The sequence below is a fragment of the Cyprinodon tularosa genome, unplaced genomic scaffold (assembly GCF_016077235.1).
Source record: "Cyprinodon tularosa strain WSP-4 unplaced genomic scaffold, ASM1607723v1 ctg647, whole genome shotgun sequence".
NCBI classification, from domain to species: domain Eukaryota; kingdom Metazoa; phylum Chordata; class Actinopteri; order Cyprinodontiformes; family Cyprinodontidae; genus Cyprinodon; species Cyprinodon tularosa.
The window spans coordinates 18230-33303 of NW_024039393.1; the positions used below are offsets into that span (position 1 = coordinate 18230).

The following is a 15074-nucleotide window of genomic DNA, read 5'->3' on the forward strand; positions in this document are numbered from 1 at the left end:
GTTGGTGGGAGGCTCTGGAAAATGGAAAATAACCGTACCTTTGCAGAGTGGAGTAGAGCCAAGCCTTTATACACTTTTATACAGAAATAAGAGGTTGACTCTGTCCAAACACACAGCTTACCCCTACATGCTAGTGTGGCCTTAGTTAGGCCTGTTAACTTTAAAGGAAAAGTCCGGTCAGCAAGGAATAATCAATGGATCATTATTTATTCCTACAACTAATACGGTCGCAGTGATTTTTTTAATTTAGCGTTAATCCGTCAAAAAATAAAACTAATCATGTTCTTCGTGATCAGAGTCTGGGAGCGGCCATTTTTGCCCAAATATAGTAACCCCTCCCTCCTGCCATCTTCCAGCAGTGACGTCACGGTGCGGTAAGCCTAGCGCCATTCTCACCGCTTTACAAGCAAAATCAATGGGAACTACTAGACACATCTGCAATCAACAACAATTATTGAAGATTTCCAGAGGACTTCACCATTGAAATTCACCAGAGCTGTAGTGAAACTGACAATGCCCTCCCAGTTGATCTTGGTTCTTTAGCGCAATATTGCAAACCAATCGTAAAAAATCTTGGTGTAAAAGTAGACTCAGACCTTAAACTTGACAGTAGTGAAATCTAGTTCCAGTTAAGACGGCTGGCAAAGATCAAACCAGTCCTTCAGAGACGGCACTTTTTCTTTGTGACCACTGGATTACTGTAATGCACTTTATAAGGGGATTACTGGGTCCTCAATTGCTCGTCTTCAACTGGTACAAAATGCTGCTGCACGTCTTTTAACTGGCAAACGTAATTACGAGCACATTTCACCTATTTTAGCTTCACTCCACTGGCTGCCCATCCATCCGTCCAGAATTTACTAGAAACGAAGTCATTTAGAATGTTTTTAGAGCATAAACAGTAGTGTATAGGATTTCCTGAAAGCGCGCCCGCACGTTCACGACGCTACGGAAGCCGGCAGACCAAACCAGATGAAAGTGAGCATTCAGCGTCTGCTCTGCCGATAATGCAAGCGTAGAAGAAGAAATGTGCTGTTTACCTGTGCAAAGAAAGAAACAATGAAAGAAAAATGTCTGAGGACTTCAGTGTTGAGGAAGAGCATGAGTTCTTTGCCGAGCTGAATGCGCACTTTCATCTGGCTTGGTCTGCCGCGGTTTCCGTAGACTCGTGAACTCGCTTTTAGGAAATCCTATACACTACTGTTTATGCTCTAAAAACATTCTAAATGACTTCGTTTCGAGTAAATTCTGGACGCTACCCAATCAGGACACTTGGAATGCATTGGACGAGCAGTATGGAGGAATATTGACACGTTTTTTGTGGACTTTTATGGACCTTTCTGCCTCGGGCGCCATAGACCTCCATTATTTGAATGTCAGCAGACAGCAAGAAGCCTCCCAGATCTCCAGATGCATTTGAGATATCAAAAAAGTACTCCAGAGTGTTGTTCAGCATGGGGGTGAGTAGAAAATGAAGGCTAATCATGTTTTGGGTGTACTATTCCTTTAAACTCAGAGGGGATTCCAGCGTTTTCTGTTGCAGCTCCAAAACTTTGGAATGAATTGCCGCTGCAGATTAGACAGGCCACTTAAAATCCACCTCTTTTCTTTGGCTTTTGACACCATGTAGAGCATTGATTTCATGTATATACATGCATATTTTTATCCTGTGCGGGCAGTGCTTTTATTTTATTTACTTTTATTTATTTTTATTTTATCTTTTTGTGCAGCACTTTGGAAGCCTTGTGTTTATTGAAATGGTGCTATATAAATAAAGTGGATTGGATACATTCAGTTGTTCACCTAATGATGGTGGTGAGTCACATTTAGCGACCACTGCCCTGGTGCACGCTCACAGATATCAGGCTCCTGGCCCCTCTGAATACCATCAGTAGGCTACAGGTATAGAGTGTTTTTATCAAGGACACGACGACTGGGACGGACAGAGTGGGGGTTTCAACTGCAGACCTCCCTGGTTGCAGGACGATCTCCTGTCACCCCTCATCACAAAGACTATGAGCAGGTTAAACTCGACAGTTTAGACATCAAAGGTTGCGCTCTCTGTCTGCGGGGGTGAGCGACTGTGTCTGACTGTAGTTTATTGAAATACTGTAGCAGCATTATTGTTTACCTCATGTAATTACCACGATGCCTCTAAGAGAGTACTTAGAAGCATTTCTGTTCAATGGAAGCTCTAAGATGTTTTCCCCATTAAATGCCTGCAGTTGATCCGGAGGTACAGTGGCTCATTGTGTTTTGGCAGGACGTGGTTAGTTGGTTCACTGTTCAGTGTCTCCCTTCCAGGGAAACAGAAGGCATCAGGGGAATGTAGCTCAGGAATGCAGGGTGATGTTTGAGACGAGCTGTGATTAAATTTGAAGCTCAACTGTTCTCATTATCTGTCCTAAAGTAGGATCGTTACCTCCAGCTCTCAAAGATCAGTCACTCAGCCTATAGAGGCTCTCATTATAGGGGCCCTAAGGGGAAAGTCCGGTCAGCAAGAAATAATCAATGGATTGTTATCTATACCTAAAAACTACTACATTTGTGGTGATTAAATTAATTTAGCGTTAATTTAAAAAAGAAAAAGAAAAAAAAAACATCTTCCAGCAGTGACTTCAGGGTGCGGTAAGCCTTTACAATCAAAAATCAATGGGAACTACTAGACACATCTGCAATCAACAACAATTATTGAAGATTTCCAGAGGACTTCACCATTGAAATTCACCAGAGCTATAGTGAAACTGACAATGCCCACGTGCATGGCAGCTGGATGCTGGAATACATCGGGTAAAAGTGGAAAAAAAGAGTTATTCCACCTTTCTGATTCCTGATCCTCCACGGACGGGTTGGTCGTTGGATCGCCAACTTGAAGAGGGAGGATTTGCCATCGAACTTCTGGCCAGAGAAAAAACCCGTAATATGTAGCCAACATTTGGAAGAAGAATGTTTTCAAGATGACTTGGATAATAGCGCGTTGTGACAAACACCAGATACAGCACTGGGACTTGATCAACAGCCGATACCGCACCGTGACGTCACTAACCAGTAGGTGGCAGTAGTGTTCTTTGACAAACATGGATGCCTCCAGTAAAGCACATTCACATGGAAATTACTCTTAATTAAAAACATTTATTGAACAGGATGGAATAATTTCATTTTTAAACTACTTTCAGAAGTTTGAATTCTGAATATGAGCTGACATTTCCTTTAAGGTCCAGATTGCTGCTGAGTTTCTTTACACCCTGGACATTTAAACTTGGTCATTTTAACCCAGATATGTCAACAGAGCAACATTAGATCAGGTTTTTCAAATGTCTTTGAGTTCTATTCAGTAGGTCCCTGTACTTTGAAACATGGCCAGAAAGTCCTGATTGGCCCCAAAAAAGATAGTCAATAGAGCTGCATTCACAATCAGTTTTCATCTTTGTGTTTAAAAACAGCATTTTAATGAACAGAACATTTATCTGTAGTTTCAAGTTTGACTGATTTTAATTTGGATGATTGGGTTTCATTCATTAAACGTGAAGATTCTGCTGCTCCTGGAATCTCCAGCTGGGTTCACTGGCTGATCTGAAGCCTATCTGAAAGTTTACTATCAGAACCGTTTCTATGTTCCACTTTAGATTCATTGGCAGCTCTGTGTCGTCCTACCAGCTTAGAACTGCCTCTGAACTAAATCATCTGAATAAAACGATTCTGTATTTGTTTGCTTACAGCGTTTCTGTTCTTTTAGTGTTTTAATGATCTGTCCCATTTATTTAGGTCGCAGCCAACACTCCCAGTATGTACTCACAGGAACTCTTCCAGCTCTCCCAGTATCTACAGGTAAAATACTGACACCTACTGGTAGTTATCTGGCATTACAGCAGCTGCTTTCATACTTTTCATTTTCTTCCTTTACATTTATTTACCTGAAAGCACATTTAAGACTCTTTGACTTTTTTAAAACACACTGTCTTTATTATATTGGTTGTCTTACCTGCAATCCCCACTAGGTTTTTCATCCACTTTGCAGAACCTACCATGTTGATTCTGTAGTTTAGTAAAAAAAAGTTCAATTCAAACATAAATAAACATTTCAGGTATTTTTTAACCAGTTTTTTAATTTTAGTAATTTGTGTTCTACTTTAGAACATAAAAAGATTAACTGTCTGAATTTAAGCTTAGCCTCAAAGTACAATTTTCCATAATTCAGTGACTGTTTAGACGTTTTATTGGCCTTTCCTGGATGAGTAGAAAAGTGTTTTCTGGAGAGAAATGGTACTGATTTAAGGGAGCGGATGATGTCCATTTCTGCAGGAGGCCTTACACAGAGAGCAGATGTTGGAGCAGAAGTTGGCCACCCTACAGCGGCTCCTCAGCACTACTCAAGAGGCCTCAGAGAGCAGCTGGCAGGTGGGAGCCACACCCTTGAATATGAGCTGTTTGATAGAATCACGTGTTTGAAGTTTTTACTGTGAAATGAAGTGAGTTTTTCTTTACAGTTTTTCAGGAATCCTTTAGTGTTAGAGTGAAAGCACCCAGATCAACCCAGCTTTGCTTTTTCAGACACTGTGCTTTCATCTGTTCCTCTGCTCTAAGATGTGTTTCTGTAAACTGTCTCCATCAGGCTCTGATAGACGAGGACCGCCTGCTCTCCAGGCTGGAAGTGATGGGCAGTCAGTTACAGGCCTACTCCAAGGTAAATGCTTCCCAACAGCAGATACAGACTTCCTGTGTCCTCGTTGGATCTGAACCTCTCTGATTAAGGCCTTAATCTGCTCAGCCCAGACAGTTTCTGAAGCTATTTCTACCTGAAAATAAACAGCTAATATAGACAATTAATACCTCCAAAATTAGAAGGTCTGTGGGACCTCTTGTTTGCTACTGATAAGCAACGCCTATTTCATCTGACAGTTCCTAGCTTCTGCACAGATGTTTATCCTGTTATGAAACTCAGCTAAGTTTCTGCAGGGTCATCTTACAACCTTGTGACCCTCAACAAATACACGTCTTCCTTAAACAGAAAGATATAAGTTGAACACACAGTTTTCACTTCACAGGTGTTAAACGCAACAGCAGGGTGTCGATGCTCCGCAGTCGATGGCTAGCAGCCACACTCTACTGAAAGCAGCTGCTCACACAGAGCCACAATGTCTGAGCCACTCTGTAGAAAGATTAGTCACCAATGACACCATGGCATTGTTGGAAATCAGTGCTTATTTCTCCTGAGAGCACTCAGGCTCGTTTTTTTAAAGTCTTAGGGAAATCATATTTAAATGTCAAATCATTCTGGATTAAACATGTATATAAATGTACTCTTTATCAGACTATATTGTCCCTAAATTTAGAAATGTAGTTTAAATAAAACATAAATAAATATAAAAAAAATTCCTCCTTTAAAATCTTCTGCAGGCCAGTTAGTTCTACGTCAGCCTGAACACTTAAATTCGGCCAATCATAAATCAATGGTCATCTGTCAATCACATTTTTTTCGGTCATAGCATCTTGATTCATATGTTGCAGCTAATATACGCAACGGTTGAAATAAGAATCCTTTCCTCTCCCATTGAGTTGCGTCCCAGTGTTCACGGGGATGGACGTCTGTGTCTTCAGCAGGCGTAGAGCTAACAGAACTGGCAGCGTTGCGAGGCAAGGGCTCAAACATGTACGGCTGGAAGCCTTCTACACCAAACCAAGCTTCTGCCGCCCTGGCGTCCTCTTCCACAACATCTACTTCCCCGCTTTCCTCCTCTAAATAAAAAAATGGATGACGGAGGAGACTCATCCACGACCTCCGACACTAAACTCTCCTCCTCTTGCATGTTTCCGCTGTCCATAGCGTTCCTTGACAGCGTCGTTTCTAAGTCACCAATTTAGTGCCTCTTGGTACCAATGGAATTTCCCATTGGGAACCTGCTAGCACTAAGGTGCTAACTGGTTAGCAACTTAGTCCTACTTGGTCCCAATGGAATTTCCCACAGGGAACCTGCTAGCGCTAAGTTGCTAACTGGTTAGCAACTTAGTGCTACTTGGTCCCAATGGAATTTCCCATTGGGAACCTGCTAGCGCTAAGTTGCTAACTGGTTAGTAACTTAGTGCTACTTGGTCCCAATGGAATTTCCCACAGGGAACCTGCTAGCGCTAAGTTGCTAACTGGTTAGTAACTTAGTGCTACTTGGTCCCAATGGAATTTCCCATTGGGAACCTGCTAGCGCTAAGTTGCTAACTGGTTAGTAACTTAGTGCTACTTGGTCCCAATGGAATTTCCCATTGGGATACTGCTAGTGCTAAGTTGCTAACTGGTTAGTAACTTAGTGCTACTTGGTCCCAATGGAATTTCCCATTGGGAACCTGCTAGCACTAAGATGCTAACTGGTTAGCAAGATGCTTCTGAGACACCGGCCACAATCAAACTTGCTTGCGAACCTTCCGCGACAACAATCCCGCCCTCTTGATAAATGACCAATCACATTCACTTTATTCACTCTTGTAAAGTCGGGCAGCACTCAGGAGAATTTAGAAATGCAATGTTAGGAACAGCCGCTTCCCTGCGACTATAAGACCCACAAACAAAGGTTCTTTAGAGGATTTCCAAAAAAGTAAATAAACAATCCACTGTACTTTGTTTACAAGTTTGAAGACATTTCGCTTGCCATCCAGCAAGTTTTTTCAATTCAAATGTCAGAAATAGCGTTGAGTTGCTTTAAACAGTAGCCCAAAAAACACTTGTTTTTGCTTAGACAATGTGCAAATTGAAACAAACGAACGGGTCCACCCTTTTACAGCAATTAAGCTAATCCCTTCCCACTATCATCCCAACCCCTTTACAGAGGAAAAGAAGACCCCGCCTATTCAGTCAGGCCAACAATTCTCTTTAACGACCCCCCTTTCAGAGACATAGACAGGTATGGGGCATTGCAGGCTAACAAAACAGCCAAACCACCCCATTCAGAAGGGGTGGACCCGTTTGTCCGTTTTAATTTGCATGTTTTCTAAGCAAAAACCAGGCTTTGTTGGGCTACATAAAGAAACTCAAAACTATTTCTGACAATTTGAATTAAAAAAGCTTCCTGAATGGGAAGCGAAACGTCTTCACACTAGGGGAAAAAAAGTTGGAATGACTATGACCTGGATGACTAGGAATCTTCACTTACTTTAGATACTTTAGAAGATCACATCTTTACTTTTGTCAGTCATTTTTTTATTGAGACATGATATCGTCAAACAGTGTGACAATATCTGAAGTCCACAATTTCATAAAACTAAGACTTGAAGATAAATCTAGTGGTTCTATTCTGCTTTAGGGTTGGTTGCTTTTCTTTAAATTTCTACGCTGTAGCTTCAGTGTGGTTCAATTTGAAATCCTAGAATCTTTAAATGAAGGGATGTCTCAGAAGGAACGAAACAACTCAAACTGTAACTGATGAGGGAAGATCAGGACTAAAGTTGTCTGTTGTATAATCTGCTCCAGTCGCAGACGGAGGAGGGGATCAGGAAGGAGCTTCTGGCTCTTCAGGAGGACAAACACAACTATGAGACCACGGCAAAGGAGTCCCTGAGAAGAGTCCTCCAGGAGAAGATCGAGGTGGTCAGGAAGCTCTCAGAGGTGGAGGTGGGTACTCAAGAACTCGTCACATTAAAGCTCTCCACGTCATAAGCCAATGGAACTCTAAAGATGGGCTTCACTTTGGAGCAACTGCAAGGTTGCTTTTTGTTTTTGGAGTCAAACTTCAACGGATTTGGTCTGCAAAGTTTTCTAAGGAAAACTAGTTGATTGCATCGACATATTGCCTCAAAGGCAATCCCTCACACTAAGCATGCTTGTAGCGACAGTGGAGAGGAAAAACTCCCTTTTAACAGGAAGAAACCTCCATTAGAACCAGGCTCAGTGTGAGCGGCCATCTGCTGAGGCCCACTGGGTTTCAAGGAGACAGAAGCAGAGACACAAAAGGGACTTGTATACCCGTCCACAGGCGGTCCCGAAAACACACAGCCGGGCAGACGAGCTGAAAGCGAGCACATCCAGTTAGTCACAGTCAGAGAAACAGGACTACACTGAAAAACAGTCCGATCTCCAACATCTAGAAACAAAGGTGTTGATGGCAGCAACACAGCAATGGTGATGTCTGTTCTGTCCACATTCTGAAGGTCACATCTTCCTGACTGCCCTTGATAAAAAAGACAATGAGAACGTATTCTTAGATGAATTGGAGATGCCTTTAAACTGCCTCCAGAGATACTTTAGCTGAGAAAGATTTCCCTGTGAGGAGAAGCAGTCATTTCTGAATCTGTTAGTTAACCTAGAGAGGTCTGGCTGCTGCTTACAGCAGATGAACCAGAACCAGAAGGTTCTGCTGCAGGATCAGACCTGGGAAATGAGGAGAATGGACCAACCTTCAAAAGTTAGGGAACTTCAGACCTTTTATTATTCATGCATCTCATTTAGTTCTAAACTTGTGACTCCTGATGTTTGCTCAGCCTTAAAGGAATAGTACACCCAAAACATGATTAGCCTTCATTTTCTACTCACCCCCATGCTGAACAACACTCTGGAGTACTTTTTTGATATCTCAAATGCATCTGGAGATCTGGGAGGCTTCTTGCCGTCTGCTGACATTCAAATAATGGAGGTCTATGGCGCCCGAGGCAGAAAGGTCCATAAAAGTCCACAAAAAACGTGTCAATGTTTCTCCATACTGCTCGTCCAATGTATTCCAAGTGTCCTGAGTGGGTAGCGTCCAGAATTTACTCGAAACAAAGTCATTTAGAATGTTTTTAGAGCATAAACAGTAGTGTATAGGATTTCCTGAAAGCGCGTTCACGAGTCTACGGAAACCGCGGCAGACCAAACCAGATGAAAGTGCGCATTCAGCTCGGCAAAGAACTCATGCTCTTCCTCAACACTGAAGTCCTCAGACATTTTTCTTTCGTTGTTTCTTTGGGCGTTTCTCAATTGACGAGAACGCGAGCACGTATGTGTATTGGAACAGAAGCGTACTCGTGACGTCATCACATTCAACGTTGTTTAGCATTTCTTTAACAGTCAAAACTTATTTATTCCCTACACAAAACATTTTTAAAACAATATTTTTAATTTCTAAAGCTTAAAAAACATTAAAAAAAATTACCGAACCGCAAAAAACCGCCATCAGAACGAGCGGTAGTTCACACATAACTAGACCGAGAGAAGTGCACTACAGATGGGGTAAATTTAGCGCTAGCTGCGGTTACCCTCGGAGGTCTGCTGGTCACTCTGGTCCGCTCAACGTCTGACTTTTTTAAAATTTCGCACTAACTCTGTAAACAGGCCACACAGGGAGGCTTAAATGTATAATGTTATCGCCTCAAACGATTTCAAAACGTACTTTTGAAGAACAGCAGCAGCAGAAAAGGGAATGTTTAACTTACCACTGTGAGCGCTGTCTGGAATCAAGCTACGGCCGCGGGGCATTCTGGGGAAGCGGTCAGTCTGAAGAACGCACAAGTCTGCTCTGATGCATGCTCGATAAAAAGGGCGGGGCCAGAACAACATCCGGGGATTTAATGCGTTCTCGATCTGGCGTTCTCGAGAATTGGAACGGTACTCGGGCTGAGGCTGATGACGTATCACGAGTACATGAGAACGCTCAAGAACGCATATTGAGAAACGGCCTTTCTTTGCAAAGGTAAACAGCACATTTCTTCTTCTACGCTTGCATTATTGGCAGAGCAGACGCTGAATGCGCACTTTCATCTGGTTTGGTCTGCCGGCTTCCGTAGCGTCATGAACGCGCAGGTGCGCGCTTTCAGGAAATGCTATACACTACTGTTTATGCTCTAAAAACATTCTAAATGACTTCGTTTCGAGTAAATTATGGACGCTACCCACTCAGGACACTTGGAATACATAGGACGAGCAGTATGGAGGAATATTGACACGTTTTTTGTGGACTTTTATGGACCTTTCTGCCTCGGGCGCCATGGACCTCCATTATTTGAATGTCAGCAGACAGCAAGAAGCCTCCCAGATCTCCAGATGCATTTGAGATATCAAAAAAGTACTCCAGAGTGTTGTTCAGCATGGGGGTGAGTAGAAAATGAAGGCTAATCATGTTTTGGGTGTACTATTCCTTTAAGCTGGGTGTACTGGTGATAATGGGAGGGATGAGGGTTGCTTCAGTGATGAAGCCACGGCTGCTGTACTGAAAGCAGCCCTTGTTGTGTGCGGCGTTGCAGCGGTCCCTCAGTAACACAGAGGACGAGTGCACCCACCTGAAGGAGATGTCAGAGAGGGGTCAGGAGGAGCTGAGGGAGCTGGCCAACAAGTACAACGCCGCCGTGAACGAGATCAAGGAGCTCACCGACAAGATTAAGGTACCAGCTCATCCTGTTCTTCACGCTGCTCCTCTCCTGTTCCATTACTTCCCTGTTCATTACTGTCCACTTCCGTGTTTTCCTGGCTTTAGGCGGCAGAGGGAAGGCAAGAGGAGCTGACTCTGCAGGGAGCCACGGAGAAGAGGGAGCTGGAGATGCGAATCGAAGAGATGGAGGAGAAGGAGCAGGTTCTCCAGGCTCGCATTGAAGCACTGCAGGCTGACAACGATTTCACAAACGAGAGGCTCACCGCCCTCCAGGGTAAAGCCCCGTTCAGAGGTTCCTACAGACGTATTCACGCCTCAGGCTTTGCTGTTAGGGGAGGATTTAGCAGAGGCTCCTGTTGCCATGAAGGCCTCAGAGCAGAAGGATGGCAGCAGGGGAGGATCTCCTGCTTTCTGCATCCACACCTACTGGAAACCGGATAAGGAGTTATGAGGGTAGTCCTCTGAATAAGGTGTCAGTGTCGACTGTACCGGGTTAGGACCAGAGTCCGTACTGGTACTGGGTCGGTACCAGAATTAGCTGATATCCCAGATCTTCTGATTCTTGTTTTTGGTGATTGGGTCGTCTCTGGTAACGTGGAGGAATATGAAAGCGTTATCAGGGTGTGAATACTTCTCTACTTTGAATGGTGTTTAATCTGAAGGTTTCTTACAGCAGCAGTTTTAGACCAGTTTTATTCCTTTAGAAGAGCTGAATCCAGCCTGTCAGATCAAAGGTGAACCATCTGTGGCCACGCCTACTTAGTTCCGGTCAAATGTAAGAATATGGCAGCTGATTGGATGCAAGCCACCTTCTTCCCGTCAGTCACCGCCTCCCTGCTGCTGCTCTTGTTTTTTTGCAGTGCGCTTAGAGCAACTACAGGAGAAAAGCATTAAGGACAGCAACAGCCTGGGTGAGTCCACCTGTCCCTGGGACACGTCTTCTCCTCTTCCTGCTTCTCTAATGATGCATGACGGCTTCCTGCATGAGCTCCGTTTACCTGTTGCTGGCTGTGGCTGCAGCTCTCTGTCCTTCTGTGGTGGAAACTTTATTTTTCAACACTTTTCCTCCTCTTGGTTTTGGTGTTGATGCAAAGGCTTGCTGTGTTCTGTTGGGGTCGGAGACCGTCTGAGGTGAGAGACTTTTAGATTCAGAAATCATCCTGAAAATAATCAGATAATAATAATAATAATTGAACTTTATTGATCTCAGAACATCTGAAATTATTTGGATGGTACGGCAAACAAAAATTTCCTCCACAACTCTGTTGCCCAAAGGTCCAAACGGTCCGTGTCCAGGACGTGTGGAAGAACATCCTGGTCGATTCTCTCTGCAGACCTGATAGGTCGAGTTTCTGTCCTCACGGGATGACATCAGAGGAGCCTCATTCCAATGTTAATATCTGGAATCTTGAAGAAAATTCTACATTTATTCTTTATTTATGGACCATTTAACTCCGATTATGCTCGTTCGATAAAAGAACCGGTTTAATCAGCATTACACCTTTTTAGGATCCTTGCTCGGTGTGTTTTGTTTAGGCGGGGGGGGGGGCATGGCGGCACTCATCCAATCTGGTCGTCTTGGATAATCTGGGTTTTTTCCTCCACTGCTTGGTGTCGTTTTCCTTCCTGTGGGTCTCTGATTGGCCCACCCTCACTGATGCCGTGTTCTCTGCATGTGTGTTAAACCTTCGTCCAATTGGTCTATATATTTGATCTGGTCACGTGACAGATGAGGACATTGTCTCCCACGGACGGGCAGCGGAGCCTGTGGAAGACCAGCAGAGCCTGCAGACCTGTGAGAAGCTCGGCGGAGGCGAGGCAGATTCAGACACTGATGATGATGGAGATGAAGAGAAAGATGGTAGATAGTTTAATTCTCCTAATAACAGACGTCTGAGCACCTCTGACTCCTGGTTCATTTTAGATGAAATAGATGAAGTCAGATGATCATCCAGCTTCACTCATCAGCCCATCCAGACTTTTCCTCTTCTGATTGAATCAGAGTTTCACTTTTCTAGATCTGAACTCTCTAGATCTTTTTATTCAGGGCAAACTAAGCAAGAGCTAACGAGGAATTCCCTGAGATGAATTCCAAAGAATATGTTTCCAAGTTTGAAGACGTTCCGCTTTCCATCCAGGAAGCTTTTTCAATTAAAAATATCAGAAATAGTATTGAGTTTCTTTATCCAGCAGCCCAACAAAGCCTTGTTTTGGCTTAGAAAACATGCAAATAGAAACAGACGAACTGTTCCACCCCTTTGGAATGGGGGTCATTTGGCTTCTTTGTTAGCCTGCAATGCCCCATACCTGTCTATGTCTCTGAAAAGGGGTCGTTAAAGGGAATATTTGGTCTTCTGTTGTTCCCCTTTATAAAGGTTGTGATGAAGCTCTTTAAGTTGTATCTATACATGTAAAAGTATTCGCACCCCCACTTATTTAATATTGGCATAAACTCAGCTGAGAACAACCGGCATCCTGAAGGCAGAGGAAACGGGTCCTGGATGATTCTGAAAAAAAGTGAAGGCCGGATGATGTCGACAAAACTTCATCGCCGTGGATACGATCCGATTGAGACCTTCAAGTAGCGCAGCATGGCTCCTCTAGAACAGTTTAGAAAGCTAAATGGTGACGTAGAATAGCGGGTTGGAGCTGAATGTGATCCTCTCTGACTGCCACCTTCGTGTTGCTGTTATCTATCAGCGTTCACAGGTGTTTGTGTTTATGATCGGTACGCTTTACTGCTGCAGTTAAACCCACATAATCCTACGCTGCACCGATGTTCTGTCATGTGACCACATGGTGATGCAGCCCCCCCGTGTGGTCATCACGGCCATGTGGGCAGTGCGTGTGGAGGAGGGCGTTCTGCTCTAGCTTCACCAACATCTAGCTTTGTAGGTCTATGCAGGAGAACATACGGAAGAGGATTAGGGCCACTGGAAAAAAAAAAAAGTTAACTGATTTTTAAATTTTATTTCAGTTTAGTATGGGAAAAAAGTCAGAATTCTGACTTTTTTTTCGAAATTCTGACTTTTTTCTCAGAATTCTGACTTTAATCTAAGAATTCTGACTTTAATCTAAGAATTCTGACTTTTTTATTGTCAGAATTCAGTCAGAATTCTGAGAAAAAAGTCATAATTCTTTGAAAAAAGTCAGAATTCTGACTTTTTTCTTGAAATTCTGACTTTTTTCACAGAATTATGACTTTTTTCTCAGAATTCTGACAATAAAAAAGTCAGAATTCTTAGATTAAAGTCAGAATTCTTAGATTAAAGTCAGAATTCTTAGATTAAAGTCAGAATTTCGAGAAAAAAAGTCAGAATTCTGACTTTTTTTATTGTCAGAATTCAGTCAGAATTTGACCTTTTTCTCAGAATTTTGACTTTTTTCTCAGAATTCAGTCAGAATTCTGAGAAAAAAGTCATAATTCTTTGAAAAAAGTCAGAATTCTGACTTTTTTCTCGAAATTCTGACTTTTTTCACAGAATTATGACTTTTTTCTCAGAATTCTGACAATAAAAAAGTCAGAATTCTTAGATTAAAGTCAGAATTCTTAGATTAAAGTCAGAATTCTTAGATTAAAGTCAGAATTTCGAGAAAAAAAGTCAGAATTCTGACTTTTTTATTGTCAGAATTCAGTCAGAATTCTGAGAAAAAAGTCGAAATTCTGAGAAAAAAGTCAAATTCTGACTGAATTCTGACAATAAAAAAAGTCAGAATTCTGACTTTTTTCACAGAATTCTGACTTTTTTCACAGAATTCTGACTTTAATCTAAGAATTCTGACTTTTTTATTGTCAGAATTCAGTCAGAATTCTGAGAAAAAAGACGAAATTCTGAGAAAAAAGTCAAATTCTGACTGAATTCTGACAATAAAAAAGTCAGAGTTCTGACTTTTTTTCTCGAAATTGTGACTTTTCTCAGAATTGTGACTTTTTTCTCAGAATTGACTTTTTTCACAGAATTCTGACTTTTTTTCTCAGAATTCTGACTTTTTTTCACAGAATTATGACTGAATTCTGACAATAAAAAAAGTCAGAATTCTGAGATTAAAGTCAGAATTCTGACTTGCTTCCCATACTAAACTGAAATAAATTTTAAAAATCAGTAAACTTTTTTTTTTTTTTTTTGTGGCCCTAATCCTCTTCCATAATAACAGCCTGAAGCTGCAAACCAAATCATTTTGTTGGTGGTTCCAGGGGTCTGGATACTTTCAGGGCCCACACTCCTTCACTCTGCTAGCTTAATGCTGATGTGTGGCGTTTGAATCCCAGCCTTTAATCCACTCTATGATCATTTTCTATTTTCTTCACCTGGACACTCCTAGAGGGCTGGACGATGTGAAGAAAATCTAATATTTGGGCTATATTGCGATTCATAATATATATCACAAAATGTTTGAATTACCTTAAAAAAATGATAGTGCATAAAATTGCGCTAAAATACTGATTCAAACTTTTTGTTTCAAATTTAAAACATTTTTTTAACCAGCTAAAAGCTTTTCACAAATAAACCTGCCACATTACGTCTGTTAGTATCAGTATTGGAAACAGGAAACCGTAAAAACACACAATACTAAATAAAATATAAAATAAGAAGGGCTATTTTGTACATAGCCCTTCAAAAAACAAATGCAGAATGAAAAAGAAATTTACCTCAAATTACAAAAAACCTGAAGTCGAAGTATTGTACAAAAAAAAACAGCATTATCAGAGCATCTCCAAACTATAAGCACTGATTGATCTTTAAGTGC

At 42.0% G+C, this 15074-nt stretch overlaps 1 protein-coding gene across 1 annotated transcript in view; it reads left to right on the forward strand.

Moving 5' to 3' along the window:
- slmapa (sarcolemma associated protein a) overlaps nt 1-15074 on the forward strand; it is a gene marked incomplete at its 5' end in the record, with an annotated part of 66728 nt that overhangs the window by 15668 nt on the left and 35986 nt on the right. The window contains 8 exons of the mRNA XM_038308748.1: nt 3766-3828; nt 4303-4398; nt 4613-4684; nt 7457-7597; nt 10201-10338; nt 10431-10599; nt 11186-11236; nt 12055-12186. Coding sequence (XP_038164676.1) covers nt 3766-3828; nt 4303-4398; nt 4613-4684; nt 7457-7597; nt 10201-10338; nt 10431-10599; nt 11186-11236; nt 12055-12186 — 862 coding nt within the window. The remainder of the gene's footprint in view (nt 1-3765; nt 3829-4302; nt 4399-4612; nt 4685-7456; nt 7598-10200; nt 10339-10430; nt 10600-11185; nt 11237-12054; nt 12187-15074) is intronic.